General features: G+C 42.0%; 1 protein-coding gene across 6 annotated transcripts in view; it reads right to left on the bottom strand.

Moving 5' to 3' along the window:
* PSMD14 (proteasome 26S subunit, non-ATPase 14) overlaps positions 1-25,658 on the bottom strand; it is a 60,960-nt gene that overhangs the window by 31,854 nt on the left and 3,448 nt on the right. For 3 of the 6 annotated variants that reach the window (XM_083499436.1, XM_083499438.1, XM_083499437.1), the window contains exons 2-5: positions 24,239-24,322; positions 21,522-21,574; positions 3,052-3,123; positions 2,312-2,431 (exon numbers count right to left, since the gene is read on the bottom strand). In XM_083499436.1, the coding sequence (XP_083355562.1) occupies positions 2,312-2,431; positions 3,052-3,123; positions 21,522-21,569 (240 nt within the window). In that variant the 5' untranslated portion in view covers positions 21,570-21,574; positions 24,239-24,322. Of the gene's footprint in view, positions 1-2,311; positions 2,432-3,051; positions 3,124-21,521; positions 21,575-24,227; positions 24,323-25,658 lie in introns of all 6 variants that reach the window. The other 3 variants (XM_083499439.1, XM_083499440.1, XM_083499441.1) reach the window with 1 other exon arrangement.

Below are 25,658 nucleotides of genomic sequence, written 5' to 3'. Positions count from 1 at the left end.
AAGAACAATTTGTACACCTCTTAGGTGTTCATTTTGTAATCTCTGTTTACAAAAGGCTTCTGGGCAAGCCCACTGTCAATATTCAGAAGTCAATACTCATTTTCTTTGTGCTCCTGAGTATTCATGTCTGCTGCTTGGTTTCAGATTTACTGCTGGCGACAAAACAACCTCCATCAGCCAGTAGTGCATACATTAGTAGGAAAAAATAGCTCAGTTGGTAGAGAATGAGACGCTCAATTTCAGGGTTGTGGGTTCGCATCCATTGGGCAAGAAGATTCCTGCACAGCAGGGGGTTGGCCAGATGACCCTTGGGGTCCCTTCCATCACTATGATTCTCCACCATCTTGCAGTTTCATTCAATGGAACTTTCCCCAAATGATTTGTGAAATAAGGGCAATGTGAGGGAACCCACAGTAGCCCATGGTGACTTATTAGCGAAGCACTTAAGAGGACATAGCTGCTCACATCCACTTTGACTTGGACAACAGAGGTGTACAACTTGTTCTACTGATTCTGTAGGACACGTTTTAGTTGGTTACACCTTTGGGCCACAACAAGTTGTTTGGTGGGGCGTGTGGTTGACCAGCTGGTTGCCCGATTATGCTCTCTCATAATCATATTTCTTTGCAAGAAGAACCAGTCCTTGCCACCTTGGAGATACAGTACTTGAGAGGCAGCCACAACAGAAAACATCCTTAGATACCAAGAACTGTAAAGTGTTTGAATGGGTGATTCTTGTACAACTTCAGTGATTCTTAGGTGAAAATTATCCAGATCCATGACAGCTGATTTAAGGCACAGAAACTGCCTTGGTTACTTGGACATCTCAACAGTAGCAGCTTTCAGTAAAATCAGCCATGGAATTATACTAGATATGCTGGGTGATTTGGGAATTGGAGCAGTGTACTTCAGCAGTTCCACTCCTCCCTGGATGAACAATTCCTTGGATGGGAGACTACTGCTCAATGGGATCCCTTGTACTTCTGAACATCTGCCACCCAACTCTATTTCTCCTTCTCACTGGATACAGTAGATTGCCAACATTCTACTAGTGCAACGTACTGCCTTTGAAGACTTATCAGAAACATCTTTTAGTACAAAGCACATCTACCAGGTTACCAATTAGGGCTGTTTTTGGGAAACATATCAGCAGTACTTTAAAACAGCCACACTGTTTGCGGACACAATTCATAACCTATAAAGCCCTGAGCTGTGGCCCCATAAAAATGACTGGAGAAGTTATGATGACTCGTGTTTGGTATGCTCTTCCCAGAGAAGCTCACCAGACACTAATGGTGATGTAATTTCAGTGTCAAAATCTTTTTTAAAAATTCCAGGAATTAGAAAATATTGACAACATGATTTTATTTTGATGCCTCTTCTTATGTGGTTTCTCGTTTGGCTTTTGCCTGCTGCTTTTGTGATTCTACTATCTCCAAGTTTATATATTTTATTATTATTTCTTTAAAATCCTGGAAACCTTAATGCTCAAGGGCAGCTTATAAATTCACAATACATATATACAGGTAAGATGGGAGCAGCATCCCACAGAATTTGGGAGCACATCCTTGTAACTTGTAAACCAGCACACAGTAGTCTGTGCCTTCGAACAACTATGAGCTACAGACTCAAGTTCCATTAGTACCAAGTTACAGAGCAACCCCCAAATGTAATAGAAATATCTGAAACATAAGCTGAGCCACACTCAAAACGAATCTGATAAATAGGTTCAGAAGTACTATTATGGATAAAGCACAAATATATTTTAAATCCCACTTTCTGTGCTGTAAACAATAAAGCTTGATACTTTCTGCTATTGAACAGATCTAGCTATGAAACCTGAAGCTGAGACTCCAATACTTTGGCCACCTCATGAGAAGAGAAGACTCCCTGGAAAAGACCCTGATGTTGGGAAAGATGGAGGGCACAAGGAGAAGGGGACGACAGAGGACGAGATGGTTGGACAGTGTTCTCGAAGCTACCAGCATGAGTTTGACCAAACTGCGGGAGGTAGTGGAAGACAGGAGTGCCTGGTGTGCTCTGGTCCATGGGGTCATGAAGAGTCGGACACGACTAAACGACTAAATAACAACAAGCTATGAAACTGTGAGCACTACACCACTGAGGCACCCAGGTATATAAAGCTAATAACTGACATTGTCCAGTCCTAACAGACCACTACATTTCTTCCAGCCCTGATAGACATACGACAACTATCAGTATTCTTTTCACAACCATCACACATGTAGGGAAGGAAAGGATCTTGGGGTACAACTGGACATAACACATTCACCCACTGAAGAGCACTTACCGTTCCCGACTGTGGCATAGCAAACACATCAATCACTCTGACAGTATAGTCATCAACAAATTCTCCAAGCATCAGCCCCATAACTTCCATGGGAACACCAGCTCGACCATGCTTCAACATCTGGAAAGAAGATCAAATTCTACTGAAAGACTATTCAAGGGATACATTTGACTCTTATTCCCCAGTCCCTGCTCTGTAATGTAATAAAATGCACTTGAAATATCCATGTAACACCAAAGGTATGAAGATATTACGTATTCATATTCACTTCTTTAGTACTATAATTGGCTTTAATTAATTATAAGGTCTTATTTTCTTGAAACAGCTGAAACTTCTCCATGCTATGCAAACCGCTTAAAATACCCCCTTCCCCAAGGGCACATGGCACAGTAACAGACAGAAATTCAATAGTTTGAATTCAAAAGACAATGGGACAGTAAGACACCTTGTTTGGATTTGAGAAATATGAAAATGTTAAAAAATAGTAACATTACAACTTATGCTGTGATGTTCAGATGAAGGGCAGGCAGGATATAAATTGAATAAATAATAATAAAATAAATGTTGCCCAATAATAAAAAACAACATTATTATTATTATTATTATTATTATTATTATTATTATTATTATTATTATATTGCTGACATTCAAGGATTACAGAAGTGTCTCACTTGTTCATAGTGGAGACAGATATATGCAGGGCTTTGTGAAATATCATCCAACAAAACACAAATACTTACCTTCAAAAGCGCAAGGGAAGAGATGTAAACCTGTTCAGCAGTGTCAACTGCAGGAGCGTCAGTAGGAGGCCCCTAGGTAAAGAAGAAGCACATCACCATGCCTTCAGATTCATGTATAAAAGGTTTTATTCTAGAAAGGCAACACATGCACACATTCTGTCCGATCAATTACAGCATTTGACGTACAAGACAAGAGGAATCCAGAGCCCGATACTATAGTATCTTCCATCTCCCTCTTCTGCCCATCAGTCCCCAACTGGTCTCCCTAAAAGATTCAGCTGAATAGCAGGGGAAGCACCTGAAGGGCCAAGGGCTACAAGCTGGAGGAAGAAAACCTAACAAACCACCCTCCTTTGTTGTTAATACATTGAGCTATGAATCAGAAGCCTATACTTCCCACCTTGCCACTGTCACAAACTCAGTATGTAGCCCTTGGCATGCCACTCTCTTGGTCTCAGCCCAGCATCTGAGCTATGAGGATAAAACTGACCAGTCTTACGGGGTTGTTGAATGGAATGCAGAACAATATTGTGAAATGCTCTCAGCACTTTAAAGTAGCCCTTGGAATCTTTGGTTCCCATATGCTGTTGGGAGTACAAGCTCCCCAAGACAGCTTAGACAATCGCCAGGGATGATGGGAGTTGCAGTCCAAAAACATTGGTTGAAGGCTGCTTTAAAGCATCATACAAATGCTAAGTATTCTTATTGGATTAGCATGTGCATGTACACAGACACGTGTCTCTGGATCCTGGCCAAAGTTGATAAAGAGCACTTCCCTATATAAACTAGTCATTTAGTCTAAGGGAAGGCAATTGTGTTTCTTTGATCATCTATATACTCAGCATTTAAAAATCAAAAATACTGTGCATAGTGAAAATCTTATCAATGATACAGGCTTGGACTCCAATGAAGTTCTATTAGTGAATTAAATCTTGCAGGAAGTCTCCTCAGATATAGATATATATATCTCTCCAATTCACCAATTAACTGCATGTTTCTTACAGTGGTGTGAATATAAATGCTGCTGGGCTAGCATGATTAACTGGCACCAACACAAACACAATTTCCTTTGCTTTCCCTTTGCTTCGTCAGTTTTCAGCTAAAGAGGACCTGAAGAAAAAGGCTATGGGAGCACTTTGCAGATCCACTGGTGCAGTGAGAGAAAAATGGACCTCCAATCCCTAGGTGAAAAAGCTGTGAACAAAATACTGTGCTCTTTGCTTCATGAGTAGCTAATAAAAAATTAGCACAATTGTCCAAGGTGTGAATGATGGCCGAGGCCAGTGCTGTGTATTGCTCAAGTGGAGAATGCCAACTAGCATTTGAGAGGGGAAAAATGCCCTTCCTGGGAAGCAAGGTGCTTCCTGTGAATGATGACAGTGGTACTAAATCTTTTTCTAAATGTGACTGGTAAGCCTAGAATAAACTCCACAGAGAATAGCTTGTACATATTGATTATCAAGGATGATGAAAAAAATCAGTGATACTTTTATTTTATAGTGTTGTCTCACTTCTTTTAATTATATTTGAAGCAGCAAAAAATTCATAAAAATAGGAAATAAAACAAAAAGTGTAGCAGTACTGTACATTAATGGGGGATTTTTTGGTGTGGGAGGGGAGAAGTTGGTGTAAACATGAAAAGGCTTTTTACATGCCTTCCAATGATAGCAAAAATGAGTATTTACTTCTCTGGGAAGGGAATTCCAACGAAGTGGGGTCTTAGTGGACAAGGACCAGCCCAAAGTCCCTGCAAATAACATCACCGTAAGAGCTGCAACTTACAACAGTAACTCTCAGATGATGTCAATGGGCTGTGCAACTCTGCATTAATAGAGGCTTCCTGAAAGGCACTATGAAAATAATCATCAGAATTCTTTGGGACTGCAGAGACTTAGGGGAGGCATATCCTGAACTCCACCACTGACCAGGGAACCAACAGCCACTAGAAGACCGCAACCCCTGCCTCCCTGGAATAGCATCCTGGCAACTTGGCCCCCGCCCATCCGCCAGTGAATGAGAAGCTGCTCCAATGCTTGCTTTCCTCTCCCTTCCCATTCCTACTTATTTGCCACATTTCAATCCCACTTCAGACAGTATTTTCTTCCACAGTAGCTCACATCAATTGAGGGCCCCTGGCTGTCAAGCTTACAAGCTGGACATAAATTTTCACTGAATATGAAGGTAAGAGAAAATTGCAGAAAAAATAGATGGGTACCGTAGGTGGCATACAACACATTGGAATTTTAAAAAACCAATAAAAACTATTCACTGAAATGTCTGAAATGTGGAATATAATTGGGAGACTTTTTTTATCATGTGTGGTGGAAGTGGGAACTGGCAAAAAAAAGTTTGTGAAAAGATCAGTATTCAAATAATCAAAATCTTTGGGTACAAAGTTCCTTGCCAACCACTTATGTTCTTGATAAACTATGTGAAGGGTCCAGTAAGACTGCAACAAAGAATTGATATCATATATGATAACTGCCACTACAATTATATATACACCAATGTGGAGGCAGCCATCCATTCCCTCTGCAACTAAATGACTATGAAAAGGTTTTCCACATATGCTGTCAATGGCAAAACTGACTTATTATTTAAGGAATAAGTAGGGAGAAAAATTGGAGAAAATTTATTTCATAGGGTATGTATTAAAATGGTCGTGGTTTTTCACTCTCTTTTTGCGTTACTAAAGTGTCTGCAGGTTAATGGTTCATTTGCTTTTTGTTTGCCCTATAAGGTAGCAGAGATTTATGCAATTTTTTAAAAAAATTATGCAATTTTTTAAAAAAAATTCTGTATATATTGTTTGGACAATTTCAATCCGTTACCCCCGAGGATGTGGACAGGCTGCTTGGACGAGTGAAACCAACCACCTGTCTCCTTGATCCTTGCCCATCCTGGCTTATAAAAGCTAGCCGGGAAGGGCTGGGCGATGGGCTCTGCGGGGTGGTGAATGCTTCCCTCTGTGAGTGAACATTCCCAGATCCGCTGAAAGAGGCGGTCATTAAACCGCTTCTTAAAAAACCATCTTTAGACCCGGCCAGTATTTCCAACTATCGCCCAGTCTCAAATCTTCCATTCTTGGGCAAGGTGATTGAGCGTGTGGTTGCTGAACAACTCCAGGCACGCCTGGAGGATGCGGACCATTTGGATCCCTTCCAATCAGGGTTCAGGCCTCATCATGGGACTGAAACTGCCTTGGTCGCACTGGTTGATGATCTCCGGCGAGCTAGGGACAAAGGTGAGAGTTGCTTCCTAGTTCTGCTGGATCTCTCAGCGGCCTTTGATACAATCGACCATAACATCCTTCTGGACCGTCTAGAGGGGTTGGGAGCTGGGGGCACTGTTATACAGTGGTTTCGCTCCTTTCTCCTGGGCCGTGTTCAGAAAGTGGTGGTGGGGGATGAGTGTTCAGACCCTTGGGCCCTCACTTGTGGGGTGCCTCAGGGTTCCGTCCTCTCCCCCATGCTTTTTAACATCTATATGAAGCCGCTGGGAGAGATCATCAGGGGGTTTGGACTGGGTGTCCATCAATATGCAGATGATACCCAGCTCTACCTTTCTTTCAAATCAGAACCAGTGAAGGCGGTGAAGGTCCTGTGTGAGTGCCTGGAGGCGGTTGGAGGATGGATGGCGGCTAATGGATTGAAGTTGAATCCTGACAAGACAGAAGTACTGTTTTTGGGGGACAGGGGGCGGGCTGGTGTGGAGGACTCCCTGGTCCTGAATGGGGTAACTGTGCCCCTGAAGGACCAGGTGCGTAGCCTGGGAGTCATTTTGGACTCACAGCTGTCCATGGAGGCACAGGTCAATTCTGTATCCAGGGCAGCTGTTTACCAACTCCACCTGGTACGCAGGCTGAGACCCTACCTGCCCGCTGACTGTCTGGCCAGAGTGGTGCATGCTCTAGTTATCTCCCGCTTGGACTACTGCAATGCGCTCTACGTGGAAACTACAGCTAATCCAGAATGCGGCAGCTAGACTGGTGACTGGGGGCGGCCGCCGAGACCACATAACACCGGTCTTGAAAGACCTACATTGGCTCCCAGTACGTTTCCGAGCACAATTCAAAGTGTTGGTGTTGACCTTTAAAGCCCTAAACGGCTTCGGCCCAGTATACCTGAAGGAGCGTCTCCACCCCCATCGTTCTGCCCGGACACTGAGGTCCAGCGCCGAGGGCCTTCTGGCGGTTCCCTCATTGCGAGAAGCGAAGCTACAGGGAACCAGGCAGAGGGCCTTTTCGGTGGTGGCGCCCGCCCTGTGGAATGCCCTCCCATCGGATGTCAAGGTGATGGACAACTACCTGACATTCAGAAAACATCTTAAGGCGGCCCTATTCAGGGAAGCTTTTAATGTATGATATTTTAGTGTTTTTTGGTTTCTGTGGAAGCCGCCCAGAGTGGCTGGGGCAACCCAGCCAGATGGGCGGGGTACAAATAATAAATTATTATTATTATTATTATTTGGACTGGCTTTAAATTATCAGGTGACAATGAAAGATACAATAAATTTCAAAACCAAAATGTGCAGCAAAAAATCCTTATTAGCTAAGAAGACAAAGTCACACATGGAAAGGGGAATGGAGTGAAAAGGTAGAGGAGGTCACCAGTTCCTTAAGGCCAGCATGAATCATCAACCGTGAGAAGGCATTGCTATCCATTTCTGGCCAGACCTTGATGGTGTTCTTGCTTGAACAGCAGTTGGTGGATCTTTGGCTGATGAATGGGACCTTTCCCCGATGCTTCTGCAGCCCCACAGCACCTTGAGCTCAGTATTCTTTCCAGCAGTGTCCTGGGAAGCAAAGTTCCTCCTCCTCCTCTGGCTGATGGGATGGGAGTGCAGCCTCCCATAGACCTTTGGTCCCCAACCTATAGCAGAGGCCAGCATGCACTGCCCTTTAGCTCTGCAGTCCAAAGGGGATTGAGTGAATTTGTTCCTTTTGTTATCATATCTATTAGACTGGGAACTTGAAGGCAAGGATTAGCAACTTTTAATTTATGACTAGTGCTTACCACCACTGGGTTGCATCCAACAAAGTCTTTGTTTCGGTGCAGGGACTTCCACTTTCACAACTAGCCTTGCGCCCCTCCAAATCTGCTCCCCAACAGATTGGTGCAGGGTACAGAAAGAGGAAGGCCAAGTCCCTAGGCAGAAGTCATGGCACTGACCAGATGACTTAACTGGATAAACCCGTTATCATCAGCTGGAATAGTGTGGAAAACCAACATGCTGAAGATAATTTGGAGTAAGTAACTTGAGCAAAAGATGTATGTGTTTGTGTGTGTATAAAAAGAGGCACTGGAAACTGAAAAAGGGGCAAAGGCGTATAATGGGATTTGGTAGAACAATTTCCGCAAGGACAGAAACTATTTGTAGTATGAGATCTAGGGGGCAGTAGCACAGAAGCAAGGAAAGGGAATTGTAACTTCTTGCCAATGGCCTATAGCAGGGGTGCAGAACCTGTGGCCCTCCAGATGTTGTTGGACTACACCTCCCATCATCCCATATGCTGGTTGGGGCTGATGGGAGTTGTAGTCCAGAAACACCTGCAGGGCAGCAGGATGTGCACCCCTGGCCTACAGAGACCTCTTTCACACCACACCATTGTCCATGACTTTGGGCCACCAATGTCCATTAGATAATCCCAAACCTTTTTGGGGTAAAACGGCAATAGTTATTTCTATAGCCTCTTGAAAAAGCTCAGAATACCTGCTAAATATTCTGATTTAATCAACCTCTCAACTGATACTTATACTACATTGTACTATTGACGTTTGTAGCAACTTAGTTAAGAGTGCTACTTTTTAAAAATTGAACTATAATGCCTGTTTATGCCCAACACTATTGCTGCAGTCAGCTAATACTAGAATGTCAGTCGTTCAAGTATTTCATATTTTTACCTGAAGTGGAACGACACTTTCTACCCTCTAGGCCTTCACACATTGCTGCTTTGCCCTCAGTGGTGTTCACAACGTCCCTTAATTTAGCCACAAGTTGTCACTATGCATGAACAGACTACCCCGCCTCTACTTTGTTAGAACTGCTAAAGCTAATATCCCTAAGGTACTTTACATAGCAAAAGTGCAATGTACTCAATTAGTCAAAATACAGACTCAATACATCCTACTCTCAAATATTCTAACTGATAGAGAACTACTATATATCAGTTACAGATAGGTAGCCGTGTTTTTTACTATATATCAATTATACTTCTTAAGTTTGCTTAGTGTGGCTACCCTTAAATGTTGCCAATATGGATACGTTTTCACATTTACTTTAAAAACAAAACAAAACAAAACACATTCAACTGTACAGTGGTACCTCGGGTTAAGAACTTAATTCGTTCCAGAGGTATGTTCTTAACCTGAAACGGTTCTTAACTTTCGCTAATGGGGCCTCCCGCTGCTGCTGCGCCACTGGAATGCAATTTCTGTTCTTATCCTGGGGCAAAGTTCTAGAGCAACCACTTCCTGGTTAGCGGAGTTTGTAACCTGAAGTGTCTGTAACCCGAGGTACCACTGTATATGGACATATGATTGCAATCCCAAGTGCAGTCTTGTATTTAAGGACAAGCTTTATTGCCAGAGATGCAAGGAATTGCTGAGCAGGGAAGTGCAGTGGGTGGCTGCAGAAGAGACAAAGTTTCTGGTCCTCTTCTGACAGCACACTGCAGGCTAGTACAGTGGTACCTTGGTTTACTAACTTAATCTGTTCCGGAAGTCTGTTCTTAAACCAAAGCGTCCTTAAACCAAGGTGTGCTTTCCCATAGCAGCGGGGGGCTCAATTTACAAATGGAACACACTCAACGTGTTCTGCTTCCAGGGCAAAGTTCACAAACAAAAACACCTACTTCCAGGTTTGCAGCATTCTTAATCCAAGTTGTTCATAAACTAAGCTGTTCTTAAACCAAGGTACCACTGTAGCTGCTGCAGACTTCTTTACAAGGCTGCCCACTGCCCAATTCCGACCAAAGTTGTTGCCCATTTTTTAGAATTGGAGTTATTGAGGGTTTTTTAAGGATTTTACCCCAAAGTTGTTGAAGTTGTCAAGGTTTTTTTACAATAATTTTAACTCAAGAAATAAACTGCCACAGGGGCCAGATTAAACCAACCGGCGGGCTAAATTAGGCCCCCGAAACAGACTTTGGACATACCTGTACTAAATACAGTGGTACCTTGGTTTACAACCATAATCTGTTCCCGAGGTCTGTTTGTAAACCAAAACAGGTTGTAAACCAAGACACGCTTTCGCCAATAGAGCCTCCAAAAAAAATTAGTTCGTAATAAAAAAAAGGGGGGTTGTAATCCAAAAAAAAGGTTGCAAACCAGGACATGCATTTCCGGGTTTGACGTGTTTGTAATCCAAAACGTATGCAAACCAAGACGTATGCAAACCAAGGTACCACTGTAGCCTGAAAACCTATAGCAAAGACAGTTTGTTGTGTTTTTGTTCTGATACACAATACCAGAAATCTGGACAAGTATTTAAACCAGAATTTTAAAATCAGATGAATTTAAAGAAAAACTTCTCCCAATGACAGCTTCTTTTTAAAATGAAGAAAAGCAGTAACGCAGCAAACTTCCTTCAAAAAAAGGGGAAGAAGCTAAACATAGAAGCTGATTATTTAATTTATACTGAAGAATGGTGTCTACAGAATGCCCTCTGAAAGTGGCAAGGAACACTGAACCTTCTTCAATCCATACCATAACCAATTCCTTTGCACGCTACTGTGCATATCTGTAAGCTTGTTAATATGTTAACAAAATATATCTATAAACCCCAAACTGTCAGGGGGACTCATGCTGCCCCCCCTTTTTACCTTCCAGCAATGTTAATGAAGGTGCATGCAGCCTGAACACTGAATTGTTAGATTACACATCAACCCTCATCTGCCAGTCATTTCCCATTCCAACCAGTAATCTACAAAGGTGACAAAAAGTAAATATACTTTTCTCCGATATACCAGATGCATCAAATTCCCCTGAGATTCAATGTGCTAACACCACCACCAAGGACTGAAACTGAAGCAAGCCTTTAATTTGGTCCTTTACTTTTAACTAAAATAAGCCATTAAAAAAAACAGAACTTTATTTTTAAAAAACCAACATTAAAGTTCTTTTGTACCCAATGCTTTACAAAGCAAAGGGGGGAAATCAATCCCGATTATACTTTTAAGAGGAGAAACAGATGCTTCTTCCTGACTAAACTGTCTACCAAGTGTTAGTCAGTGAACTGACCTGCCTGCAGGGCAATCATATCAGTCGTAAGCCGTATCAATCATTTCTTTTAAGCCCTCGCTTATTAGAGAATGGAGGATTTAAGGTAGACTCACACTATTAAAATTCATTTCTTTTATCAACATTTAGCAACATAAAATGCCTCCAAAAGCCCAAACGAGCAAAGATAACATAATCAGCTCACAAATCAATCAAATGGGGTTAACATGAGACACTACTTTTCTTCAGGAGCATTCAGATATGATCCAGTTATAAAAACTGTGACTTTTCCTTGGGCAGCCCTTGTTGACTAAGTGTTAAAAAAAGGCATTTGCCATTATAACAGCATAAAACTAACGCCTCAGAGTGTTACCTACTCAGGCCTTTTAGCAAATTTGTTAACACTTTTAGGTATATTACTCCACCTTTCTCTTAGTGTGAACTGGTATCAATTATTTAGCCAGTTTTATTATGTTATTAGAATACCTGCTGATTAATCATGAGTCACTTTAGAACACTGCCCTTCACTTGCATCATGCATTTCTTCTCTTAAATTCAAGAGATGCAATATCAAACAACTGACAAAGCTACAAAAATGAACACCATTAACCTAGAGAGAGAAAACTGATACTTCACTCTGAGTATGGTCTTACTCCAGAGTACTTTTAAAAATTCTTTTTTTTAAAGCCCATAAACATTTTTAAAAATGGGACAATAAAAAAAAATCCAGTTGATGCCGAAATCAGTACAAATGAGCTCTCCGCAGCTAAACTAAATTCTTATATGAGAGAGGGTGAGATCGGAACCAACCCCAACCTTTATTTTCACAATTAAAACCCCTTCAAAAAATAAACACAACAAAACAGACACAAGCAAATGTACAACTATCCAACACTGTCATATTTATTCTTACCCAGCAAAGTAAAAAAGGGAACCTTTTAATACTTAATTTTGTGAGTATTAAACAACTAGTGTGAAAAACAAGATGCATGTAAACTATTTCTACTGCCTCTGCTTCAATGACTAGCTGAGACAACCTGTTATAGGAGGTGTTAATTGGCAATAGGAGTGCAAGTCAGAAGCATGTTCCCCATCGTCCTAACCCAGCAAGGCTAGGTCATTAAAGTGGAAATGAATTCTTTCATGCTGACTTAACTCTTGGAGTGCAGATTTTCAGCTGTTACACCTACAGACAATTGAGAGTGTGTGTTAAACCACTCGCCTCTAAAAAAGAAGCCCTCTATATCGTGTATAATTTATATTTTATTATTCATGGAACTTATTCATTAAAAAATATAAACAAGTTTAAAGGGTTTTTAAAGCATTAATGCATACCTCCCTATATGCAGTTTCAGATATATATATATATATACATACACACACACACACACAGGCATTGCAATCTGTATACTTGGGGGGGGGAAAGAGTGTAAGACAAGTGGTTTTTCTTAGCAAAGGTTAAATAATGCTAAAATCCCAAGGTAAAATTTGTGTTTAATCCCATCAATAGTTGTTAAAATCATCTGTACACTCCTATGGTTTTATCTCTGCTCACGTTTTATATTTGCGAGGCAGGAAAAATTTGGGTGTTCACATATTTAGATATTTCTATACCACCATCACCATATGGTCACAGGGCAACGTGCAGCATATTAAAACACACCTCTGCATATTTCTAAAGCCAATTCAAACATCAATACAAAGTAGACACAGCATAAACTAAAATGAGAAAATCATGAAACAGCAACGGGTGCAATACAAAACTGCCCTCAAACAAGTTACACTTCACCTCCAAAAGCCTGGCAAAAAGGTGCATCTTTACTTTCCTCCTAAAAGAGTGTAACGGTGAGGTGAAACACATCTCAGTGGGAAGAACATTCCAATGTTTTGGAGCCACCACTGATAAAGCCCTACTATGGGTCCTTGCACTGCTGACCCTGCGCTGGACAGGGACCATCAGATGGGCTTCAATGGCTGATCTTATAGACCATGCTGGATTGGAGTAGGAGGTGTTCAAAGTACAGTACACACGTCTAAGCAATACCATATGCAGCCAGTATGTGAGACTAGGTTTAGTTCAGATTCCTGCTCAGACATGAGGCTTAATGGATGAGGTTGGGCCAGTTGCTATCTTAGTGCCCAAACTCTCTTGACAGCAAGGAGACAATGGAGGGCACATCACACTAACTTCTTAGTGGAAGGGTGAGCTAAAGGACAAAGAACCTCTACCTATGACAAAAAAAATAGGATTGTCCAAAAAATCCCTGTAATTATTACCTGTACACAGAACATAGCAGTAAGATGTGCTCAGACACACTTTTCAATTAATGCTTTACAAAAATGTTTTCTGAAATGAGATGATCTACATCTTGCTAGAAATGTCCACTTTTGTTGTCCTTCAGAGCTAAGGATATCTACATTAACGAACTAGAGGAAGCCAACACACCCCAGTGATAAGCAGCAGACAAGTCATGTTTAATGTACCAAAGAAATCTAAAAAGGGCAATTCTCCAAGAGTTTTCAAGCATCAAAATGCCATTCCACACTATGCAACACACTTAAAATGACTAGTCCCACTATTTGGCTCAGAGGAAAGAACTTAAGTCCATTTGCTTTTTCATGAGACAAATGTGTAGATGCCATCTGTAGAGATTACTGGTGGACAGTCATATGAAGGGAATTTACTTTCTGAAACATTTATAAGGAGACCGTACGGAGAACTGACTGATTGAAAACATGCTCAGTAAGCACTGTTAAAATTTACAGAAAAAGGAAACAAAGAAGAGTATATAGCATCAATGTATTATTTCTAGAAATACTAGAATGTTCTAAAAAAAAAAATCTTCCCCAGTCCATTAGTAGCAATTTTGTCAAAATTATGTATACATGTATATATGAGATTCTTTGTTGCTCTAAAAAACATATGATTAAGTCAGAGAACCTGGAATACTGTTCATGTGTACATTCTACAAAGCTGGATGTTACAAAGCTTAAAATCTTAGTTAAAATATCCCATGAGAATGGACAATTAATATGAACCTGCAAAGAAGTAAAACTTTACGAATGGGAGAATGCATACCGCTTGATACAGGGAACTCAACAAAATGTATGAAAAATATTGCCTGTGCTTTCAAAAGTCTACTGGAGGTCATGTGTGTCTGAATCCTTGTCTTAAAAAAACCCAATAACCTGATACTTGTAGACTTTCTCGTTGCTTGGATATTTTCAATATTTATGGAAGCTTTGTGATTTCCACTGCAGGGGACAAAGCCAGTGCTGCCCCCAACCTTCCATGACATTTAGCTCAGCTATTTCCCCGAGAACACACAGAAGCCATTTTACCATAGGAGTGGGTGGGAGGGACTCATCCCACATCCTGCTGTATCTCAAGCTGAAGGGGAGATGAATATTCACCCCTTCCTCCCTCTGTGTGAGGAAGGCTCTGCATGCATAGGATCTGCTGGCTTGGCTCAAAACATAGCAAGAAGCAGGCAGGTTAGGAGCCAAGCACTCACTTTCCTGCCTTCCTCAATCTTCCAAAAGGTTGAAATCCTCTGCAAATTTTTGGGGTGTAGGAAATGTAGAGGAGGAAACAACTTGTTTTCCTGCCCTTTCCCACTAAAGGGGTATCAATACAATAGGCTGCTTACAGGCATTTATTTTTTCAGAATCCTGAACTGATTCAATGACTGAGGTAAGGTACCCAGTGTTCTTGGTGATGTGATAGCCTGTTAGAAAAGGAGACAATAGAAATCATCTGACCCCCAAGGTTTCCTGATGATCACTACTAAGCCCAGTTCAGGAATGCAGAGTTCCCAGCATGGGAACAGGTACTGCTTAAAGTTTTCCTTTATGCCCTTCCTCATATATCTTGGCTTTTTAAAGAGGTTACTTGAGGGAAGAGGTGGGCCAACATACTTCTGCACACCTCTCCTCTGGGCTTTTCATTAATGCTTTAGAACCTGACCATGCACACATTGACTCAAGAGTCAGTCCCACTGACTGAGGAATATGCCACATTAAATTAAATTAGAATTAGCATAGGATTGCAAGCCATATCTGAATGGGTATGGATGACCGAAAACATTGTTTATTAACATCACTTCTGCCGTACTCTTCTGCTGCACTAGCAGCAGAGCTTAACAGGAAATTAACGACACTCCTGAAACCCCCCCCTTTTTTTTTTGTAAAATCAAACAATAGAACAGTAAAAAGAAACTTTTAAAAATATATGCCTGGTAACCACAATGCCAGGATGCAAGTTCCTGAAGTGTAAGAAAGGCCTAACACGTTTATGGTTCAAGACAAGTTAGAAGAATGCTTGCCTTCAGATTTTTCAACAGATCGTTCATCTGTCATTGTAAAACACACAAAAGGAAACAGTGCCTGTGAGTTCAACTTCTACATACATTAGATCAGCATGCACATGAGGATTTTTAGATCAGTGGCAGGTCTCTTAGGTGCTACAGGTTTTATCAATGAGTTCTTTTTTTAAAAAAAAAGGAAAGAGTTTCTACAGAATCAAGCAGTGCAGCACTTGAAACCTCTTTCAAAGTGACAGTTTTCAAGTGCCATGTACAATGCCCTAATCTGGAAGTGTCCCAGCTAACCCATCTGATCAACAATTTCACAGATGGAAGCACTTGATGCCTAATTGGCAAGCCCATTATTCAAACAAAATAGCTATTTGCAATTCTTGCTTCTTTATTTCCAGTTGAAGTGCTAACGCGGCTAAGAGACAGGTCACCCCTCCCCCCCCCCCGCTCCTTTCTAAAAGAAGTGGTCCACCTTTACATGTATTCCCAGAAGACACCACTTAAAAGCATCTAGCCAAAATTGCAATAAGCAAATATGGCAAGATGCTATGTTCTGCATTCAAGGACAGACTTAGCTGGCGTTGCAGTTACTCTTTTTGAGGGCTGTATACAGTGTTACTCTGGGTTATTTACCCACCCACCCGCATCATCATGTCACCAGCTGTCAGTGCTATTGTGCACTAGAAATGACATTTCAGAATTCAGAAAAGGAAATGCAGTGAGAAGAAATGTTTAATTTAAATTATTATATCAGTAAATTCCAAATCCTTAGTCAACGAAAGGTAATTGTACAGTTACCCCCTATAGCCCAGGTGTAGGCAAAAGGAAGATAGGCATTTACTGGTAGATGTCTAGGTGGTTAGCAACAGAACAGCAAGGGGCTCTGGCTCCAAATTGTTGGAACAGCAGCAAAAACAAAACAAAAAAGTCCTTTTCCATCTAAATTAGGCTGCTGATATTAAGAAAGCAGATCAGGGGTGCATTTTGGTGTGACGGGAACTCAGCTCAATTCACTACAGGTACTGAAAACACATTACTAGGCTCTGAATGCACTCAGAAGCAGAAACATTTTTAAAATCCTCATTGTGTGTCTATTGTACACGGCCCCTGTTAGTAGATCTTGGGGTTCTAGAAAAAAAACAAAGTAGGCTGGCCAAGCCTAAATCATGCCCACTCCTGCTGCAACCCACTGGAGAAATCCCTCCTTATCTGCCCTGTACACAAAAGACATGAGCAAACATGGCTGTTGACAACACAAATCTTTCATTATAAAAGCCATCAGTCTTATTTGAGCAGTCCCCATACTGCTCACTGGAAAGAATGGCTATGAGCCAGGCCCAGGTTCGCAGCCACAATTCCACCTTTTGTAAAGCAGGAAAAATTTTATTCATTAAATTTATATCCTACTCTTCCTTCCAAATAGTGCTCAGGGCAGCTAATGTAAGATCCAGTGATACTGCATGAGGTTTTTTGTTTTTACAATCAAGCAGTATATAAATCTTATGAAACTGATAAGTAAACACCCAATAATTAAAATGACCATTATAACAATGACAGCGTCTAAATGCACCAATTCCCTGCCAAAGGCCTGGCCAAACAAAAATGATGATCTTCTGCATGCGATTGTTAAAAGAAAAATGTTGCATTTATTACACTTTCAAAGGAAGAAGCCATTTAAGGGGAGATCTGCTCCAACGCTTATTTATGCTATTGTACCTCCCCTATACACTCAAAGTATCTCCTTAAAATAGGGTCATCAGAGGCAGTCTGAATTACTTTAAAGTAAAAATAGGCAATATCAGGACTGGGGATGACACCCCTCAGCCACGTTACCTACAAGCTCTTACTTTGCAACTTCGTGCTTTTGCCTGGCTGGACTGTGCTATTGAACTCTGATGTTTCTTGCTTCCCTGGACCGAGGATGAGTGCAGAAACTAGTTTAGTGCCTTAATGTAAAATTTACAATAATTGCCCCATTCACTGTTGCTTCTGGCCCCACCCTCCCCTGGTGTGTGATCACTGAAGGATTTGCCAAAAGAGGAGGCCCTTGGCCTGAAAAAGGTTGTCCCCCCTCCTGCTTTCAGAGGTGAAAAGCCCTTTCTTTCCCCAAGGAGACAGATAATGGCCACATTCAGACTACTACCCAAAGACCAGTTGTTGGTGATCTTAGTTTGCAAAGAAGCTATGATTTGAGGAAAGTATGCAAGTCCAAGGTTTATCTCTACTTACATCCAATCCTCTAAGCCAGAGCTTTCCAAACTGTGTTGCAGCACCTTAGTGCAGAGGTTTTCAATGTTTTTGAGTCCACAGCTCTTTCTCTGGCACCCCAGTGGAACCCAGTTATGCCACCCCTTGCCTGCAGAGCCAGCAGCCCTTCAGTCCTTTTCGAACACACCCTTGTGGAGTGTTCCTCAGCTTCTCTCTTCTCCCCTCTCCTTGGGAGTCCTCTGGACAGCGCCGCAACTGCCCTTCTTGGTCTCTGAGCTGCCTCCCCTGCCCCAAAGAGAGGTGCCTCCTTACACTCCCTCACAGAGGCCTGGGAAGCACCCCCTGGCCAGCTTCAAAGGCACTATTCATCTGGGGAGCTCCTAACCAGGGCTGCTGCAACAAATAGCTGGGTAAACCTTTAGGAGGCAGAGATGCAAGAGGGCATCAGGGGTGGGACGGAAGGAAAGAGCAACAGAGGCCAGTGTTGCCTGCAGCACCCCGACCATCATTCAAGGCACCCCAGGGTGCCATGGTACACTGGTTGAAAATCACTGCATTAGTGTGCCTGCTGCAGTGTGTAGGTGTGTCACGCGAACGCTCCCCTCACTCCTCCCAGGTCTGGCAAGGGGTTAAATCTCTTGTTTACTAGTAAAACTGAATTACTGTGCCGCTAAATGATGCATGCCTAAAAAGTGCCACCAACACGAACAGTTTGGAAAGTTCTGCTCTAAGCCAGTGATTCCCAATTAGCTACATATGGTGGATCCCGTTTTTCAATGGCCAAGGCATGGAGTCCCTACCTTTGGAAATTTTGATATCTCTAAGGTAGTTTTGTTGTGTGAATGGTGCCACGGACCTCCTGTGTGGGTTACGTGGACTGCCTGGGGTCCATGCACCACCAGTTGGGAACCACTGCTCTGAGTTTTATGAAGTAATCACTAATTGCAACATTTGTCTCTCAACTTGTCAGAAGAATCATTGCTATAGTATTGATAGCCAACATCAGACACCGAACACAGCTCCCATTTCAATTTGAACACCCCCCACACCCCAAAAAAATACGCTCTAGAGAATTGAGGAATCATATGGAACAGCACAGCTGTCCAAAGAGAATAACGTTTCTCTATCAACTTTATCCATGCCATTCATAATCTTATAAACTTCAATCATGTTAGCTCTTATTCCAACTTTTCTCAAAACTGAACAGTACCAAATGTTGTAACCTTTCACCAACTCCACAATGTCCTTTGTGAGCTGATGTAACCAGAACTGTAGACAGCATTCAAAATGTGGTCTCACCATAGATTTGTACAACAGCATTATGGTATCAGCAATTTTATTTTCCATTCATTTCCTAATGAACTTGCCCTTTTTATATCTGCTACACACTCACAATGCAATTGACAGAAATAATATTCCCATTGCGAGATGAGTGCGCAACCCCAGAGTCATCTGTGACTGGACCTAACGGTCAGGGGTAACTTTACCTTTACGCTTTTGTTAGTGAGGGCCTGCACAGGTTTAAAAGCCCTTCCACAAGTCAAAGGGCCACAGTGGTTAGAAGGGCTTTTAAACCTGTGGAGGTCCTTTACCACAGTTACCATATGTTTCGTCCCATAGGACGCTCCGTCCCATAGGACGCACCTAGTTTTTTTGGGGGGAAATAAAGGGGGGGGGAAATCCCTTTATTTCCCCCCAAAAAGCAGGTCGGGAAAACCGAACCAGGTCGAGGAACAGCGGGATGGCGGCGCTGCGCCTCCCTGCTGTCCCCCGAGCTTGTGGGGCTGGCCGATGTCTGCCCGGCGCAAGGGGTGCTCTGCTTCAGGGCGCCCCGCCCGCCGGGCGGCAGGCTGCTATCCGCAGTGTGGGGAGCCCTGCGGGTAACTCCCGCAGGGCTGCCTAGGCTGCGGAGGTGTTCCCGAAGCGCCGGACGCTCTGCTTTCAGGGCGCCCGACGCTCCGGGAAGCAGGCTGCTATCCGCAACCTAGACAGCCCTGCGGGACCTCCCGCAGGGCTGCCTAAGCTGCGGATGTGTTCCGGGAGCTCTGCTTTCAGCGCGCCCGGCACTCCGGGAAGCAGGCTACTATCCGCAGCCTAGACAGCCCTGCGGTAACTCCCGCAGGGCTGCCTAAGCTGCGGGTGTCTTCCTGAAGAGCGAGAGGGGTCGGTGCGCACCGACCCCTCTTGCTCTCCAAGCTTCAGCGAAAGCCTGCATTCGCCCCATAGGACGCACCCAGATTTCCCCTTCATTTTTGGAGGGGAAAAGTGCGTTTTATAGGGCGAAAAATACGGTATTTTCCTACCTTGAATGCATCCTCATTTATCACTCCACTCCATTTACATGCCTACCTGGAGAGTTCAGACCGACCTCAAGCCTTTACGCTTTTGTTAGTGAGGGCCTGCACAGGTTTAAAAGCCCTTCCACAAGTCAAAGGGCCACAGTGGTTAGAAGGGCTTTTAAACCTGTGGAGGTCCTTTACCACAGTTACCATATGTTTGTACCCCACTCTCAAGCATCACATGAAAATATCATGCATAATTTTTCAAACAGAGGTATTCTGCTGTCATTATCTCTCCCTCTAATGGAGAACTATTGCTAACAACAGTTTTGCTTATTTGCCTTTTTCATCATGAAATTGCATTGCAAAACAGGTCACCGAAACAGAACAGTGCAATTTTATAATAAACTGAGCCACAGGAATTAAGTTTAAATGTGTTCTTTTCCCTGATTTGGTGAGAGAAGGACCATTACAATAGTTACAAAGCCTCTAACCTTCTCCGTTTCACTCCAAGGAGAAATTATTATAGATTATGCCTAAATGCACATCTGTTGGGAATTCTGAAGTGATGGACTTTCAAGCTTACTTTAAATTAACTGCTACGGACTTGGTAATCAACATGCCAGTAGGCATCAGTGATAGAAACAAACATGGAAATCATTGCCAAAAAAGACCTCAGGACTTTTTAAGGTATGGCATTTTGTTGTGAAAGAGAATAAAGATTACATTGGGTGGAAGGTGTTGGAGGCTTTCTTGGAGGAGCTGTTCTTTAAAATAACCATCTTCCTGTACCCAAAAACAAGCATGAAGTTGCACTCCTACAGATCTATTTCCTTACACACAGCAGTTAGTTTTCAATGTTTTTAATTTGTACTATGGCTATGGTGATAACCATGAGGTCTGTGTAAACTAGGTCTGTTCACGTTTACATTGCATCATATGAATGAACTATCATCACTAAGCCAGGAAGGTTTTATTTGCAACTTGTTTGTGTTTTCCACTGCCTGCTGGATCAGATTTTGCCAATTCATCATCTGTGAACATATGATCCCACATGACTAACAAAAATATCCTACAACTTCACACATTGCACACAGACAAATTATATTTGGAAAGTTAAGACAGTGCAATAATTTACACTGATGTATCAGACAAAGCAGGCTTTTGTGTAGGAAAGTTCAAGCCACAATAAACATGCTTTCACGTTGACACAAGAAACCTTGTTGCTGCTTTTGCTGCAAGAAACATACACAGCTCCCCTTCAATAATTCATATACAGTAATGTTCACCCAAAATCATGCAACATTGCACCTTCTTTGCACTTACCGTATTTCAACTGTCTGTGGAAGTTTGATCAGATTGGGCTTTTTGTTTTGATGATTAAAAGTAAGACTTTAGGAACTGTAATTAAAACTTTTTAAAAAGTAATTAACATACTGTATACTAACCTGTCCCAGACCAGGCATACCTCCTCCAAGACGTAGAAGTCTATCCATGTTTTCTAAAGAAAAGAAACAAAAAGAAAGGATACCTAGATTCTGATCTGTTTACTAAATTGTTCTCCATATAATTCACCTTCAGTCACTCAGTATGTCAAAAATATTGGTAGTAATTACAACACAACATCAGACTTCCTGTTAATTAACACCACATATTAATTCAAGAAGCTGTCTTCCATACTAATTAACAACCTTACTTTAACTGCATTGGTTTTGGGTTATCCCTGGATTTGAAAAAGACAAGCATTTCTTGTTTTTTATATATATATAGCTTTTGCAAAAATCATTGACATTCTCCTCACCTCACTTACCTGAAAAAGCATCTGCATAGCAAAGTAAACAAAACTCATCACCAGTATAATAGAATTCCCTTCAATTTGTCCAGAACGCATCAATATAAAAATAATTCAAAAGTGAATTTTTTTAACATCCTCATTAGTAAGTTCTGTGCTAATTAACTTACAGCTTGTCAGTTAGCATCAAAACTACATGTGAAAGACGCTGAACAAATTATAGATTTCTGAATTAGCATCAAAAGCTTTTCTTAATGAACTCATTACACCAAAAGAATGCTGTAAACATTAAATGCCTTTAGTTAAAATACTAAGGGCTATAGTTCTGTACATTTCCAATCTTGTTAAATGCGGAAAGGGATTAAACCACCAGCATTCTACCATTTGTTATACTGATCTAGTCCTAACACACCTCCAGGTACAACATGTCATTACTAGGTTCTGAAATCTTGAATATCTTAAAGCACAAGCAAGCATGCATTTAAGTGCTCAGAATAGCTAAACTTCCTGAGCCAAGGCTCAACAGGCTCTAGAGCCAGAACTTAAAAGAGCCAGAACGTCTCTCTCACCACTATCAACAGAGTCCACATTCCCAAGATGAGTGGTAAAGGCTTCCAGGGCAGAAGGCATGCAACAGGGGTGGGTAACCTCTGGCGTGCAGGCCTAATCTGGCCCACTAGGCTTCCCTATTTGGTCCGCGAGACAGCTGCAGTCAAGCCACACCCACCTGCCCTACACCTGACATCATATATGATGTCTGCTGAAGAGCCGCTTGAATAAGAGACTTTGCAAATTGCTTTGTCCAGCACTTAAATTAATGAATGTTAGTGCTCCAGTGAGCTGTGGTTAGAGATTTGGAAAGAAAGGTGTCAAAGGGGCTCCCTCTAACAGACAATCAGCTGGTGACAAGTTAAAGGGAGCCTCTTAGAAGGTGCACTAGGAATGTCAATCAGCACACACATTCAAAGGAGGTTTGCTCTAACTAACAATCAGCTGACTGAGGAGTACAGCAACTTCTTTCAAGTTTGACAGGTGGACGGTCTTGCTCCAATCTAGTTCCCTACCTTGGCATATACCGTATTTTTTGCACCATAACACTCACTTTTTTCCTCCTAGAAAGTAAGGGGAAATGTCTGTGCATGTTATGGAGGAAATGCCTACGGGTGGCATGCCTACGGATTTTCCTCCTCTAAAAACTACGTGCGTGTTATGGTCGGGTGCGTGTTATAGAGCGAAAAATACGGTAACTTCAAGCAGGCTTAGATAATAGCATGGGGTGGGGTAGAGGAGAAAGGGAGGTTGAACTAAGAACATCTCTCTAGATATGTTTGCTCTAGATCTACCTGACTGTGATGGGATTTAAGAGAAAGGGATCCTTCAATACTTCATCTACTGATTGCTACAACTTCTCTCTTCGTCTTATTCAGGTGTCTATATAGTTGATAAGAATGTAATACACAATTTGCCCAAAGTGTTAAGCTACCTTTCGGTCTGGTTCCTATTAATTTCTGAATGAGTAGACAATTACAGTCAATGGGTTCTTTATGCACATGTGAGTTCCAACATGTAGATAAAGTTCCCACATATGCAAATGTGGCCTTTCAAAAACTTCAGTATCAGGGCAGCTCTAAACACCACCATCTGCACATGAATGAAGCTCCCCACCACCACCACTGTAGCTCCAGATTGACTATACTGACACAAAAGCTCCATGATGGAGGCTTTGGAGCAAGCCAACAAACTTCAATATTACATCCAATATTTAACTCATTTAACTAAACTTTTATGACGAGAAAAGTTTCTAAGATTTAATAATTTTGTTCAAAAGTCTTAGTGAGAAAAGAACTAGCAGTAAAAGACCCTTGGCTTTCAAAGTCACATAAACCATAGGTGCAGCATGGAACTAGCTTTCTAATGCAGACAAATGTTCTCTGAAATACTCAATAATCAACGGATTATTGATACTTGAAAAGCGGTGGGCACAGGTGATTGATGGTGCCCGCAAGCCCTCTTTTGGCCCTGCTGCAAGTTTACCTGCTCCATACCTGTCCTAGATTAGGTGTAGACAGGTGGGTATGGCTTGGCCAAAATGGCTTAATTATACCAGTGGGCCAGAAGTATCTCACTGCTGCTCTAGATAACAGAATGGGTTCCTAAACAATTTAAGTAACACACAGCCAAACATCTAAAGCAGGCATGGCCAAACTGGGCCCTCCAGATGTTTTGGGACTACAATTCCCATCATCCCTGACCACTGGTCCTGTTAGCTAGGGATGATGGGAGTTGTAGTCCCAAAACATTTAGAGGGCCAAGTTTGGCCATGCCTGATCTAAAGGAATAACTGAATCTATTCTATGTTTACCTTGTACTCACCCGGTTTTCTGTTCTTTTAAACAACTCTCTTCCTGAACTCAGTTGGCTGTCCAAATTCTAGTGTAGGTAAAGCTTAATTCCAACCTAAACAGAAGGAACAACAATTATTTAGAGTAAGAGAGCATTTCCACTGCTTTAAGCACTCAGTGCTCATACATATACAGTGGTTCCTCGGGTTACATACGCTTCAGGTTACAGACTCCGCTAACCCATAAATAATACCTTGGTTTAATAACTATGCTTCAGGATGAGAACAGAAATCATGTGGCAGCGGCGCGGCAGCAGTGGGAGGCCCCATTAGCTAAAATGGTGCTTCAGGTTAAGAATGGACCTCCGGAACGAATTAAGTATGTAACCAGAGGTACCATTGTAGTCAATAGCAGTGTTAGAAACTAGGACAGAAAAGCCATTTGCCACGTGACTCCTGAAACCTAGGTTATGGGCCCCACAACAGAATGTCTAGCCACATTTTTTTCCAATTCAGTTACACTTTCTATTTATTTTTTTTGAAACACATGAACTAATACACAGTTCACATCAGTGACCCATTCTTATTCATATTTTTAAAAGCAATTCTTAATTGGACAACACAAACATAAATGGGGCTCGGCCCCTGCAATAGTGGCTAAAACCATGTTATTTGAATTAATTAATATTTACAAATACTGGCATATTTTTCACACAAACACACGGGAGAGACAAAGGGAAGGTCAGCCAGTGATCTCACTTGGGGGGGGGCAGGAGAGGCAAAGCGGCACAATGTCATGCCCGCAGTGGCAGCAGCTGTCAGCGCCAACCTGGTGGGGTGACCGACACTTCCCTGCACAAGCACCAGCGATCTAACTTGTGTGCAGGGTGGGGAGGCATTTCTCCTGCAACCTCAGTGGTCGGTGGCAGCAATTTTCCTGTGTCTCAGTCGCCACACATGGCGCCAAGGCTTCTTAAAGTGCTCACAATCTGCTAATCCCCGGTCGCAAAATGCACCTGGCGCTTGGCTAATTTCAAACCCTGGGCAACTGCAGTGTTTATTTTTAAAGCACAGGTGGTGACAATTTTGTGCGTGCTCAGTAGGAAAGGGTTTTATGATTAAAGAACTACCTTTGAAATTGTAATTTTGCAATGCTAAGAGAAAGATGCATATTGTATTTAGAACAACAAATGATGTTCCAATATACTCAGCTTTATTTTTAATTTTTTAAAACCTATTTTTATTAAAGATTTCTTGGTTTACAAAAGTATGTGTAATGTCTCTTTTTTTCAAGCTTTATTTCTTGATATGCACATCAGTTTAATGAAGAGCTGTGTGCTGAAATATTTTTAAGCTAAGAAAAAAACAGAATTAGCTAATAAATCCTGGAGTAACTCTCCAAGCACAAGCTAACTGCTATATTACCCATGAAAACGCTTCCTATTGTCCACT

The sequence above is a fragment of the Podarcis liolepis genome (genome assembly GCF_965112155.1).
Source record: "Podarcis liolepis genome assembly, chromosome: 1".
In the NCBI taxonomy this organism is placed as follows: Eukaryota; Metazoa; Chordata; class Lepidosauria; order Squamata; family Lacertidae; genus Podarcis; species Podarcis liolepis.
This window is presented reverse-complemented; position numbering and strand designations above follow the sequence as displayed.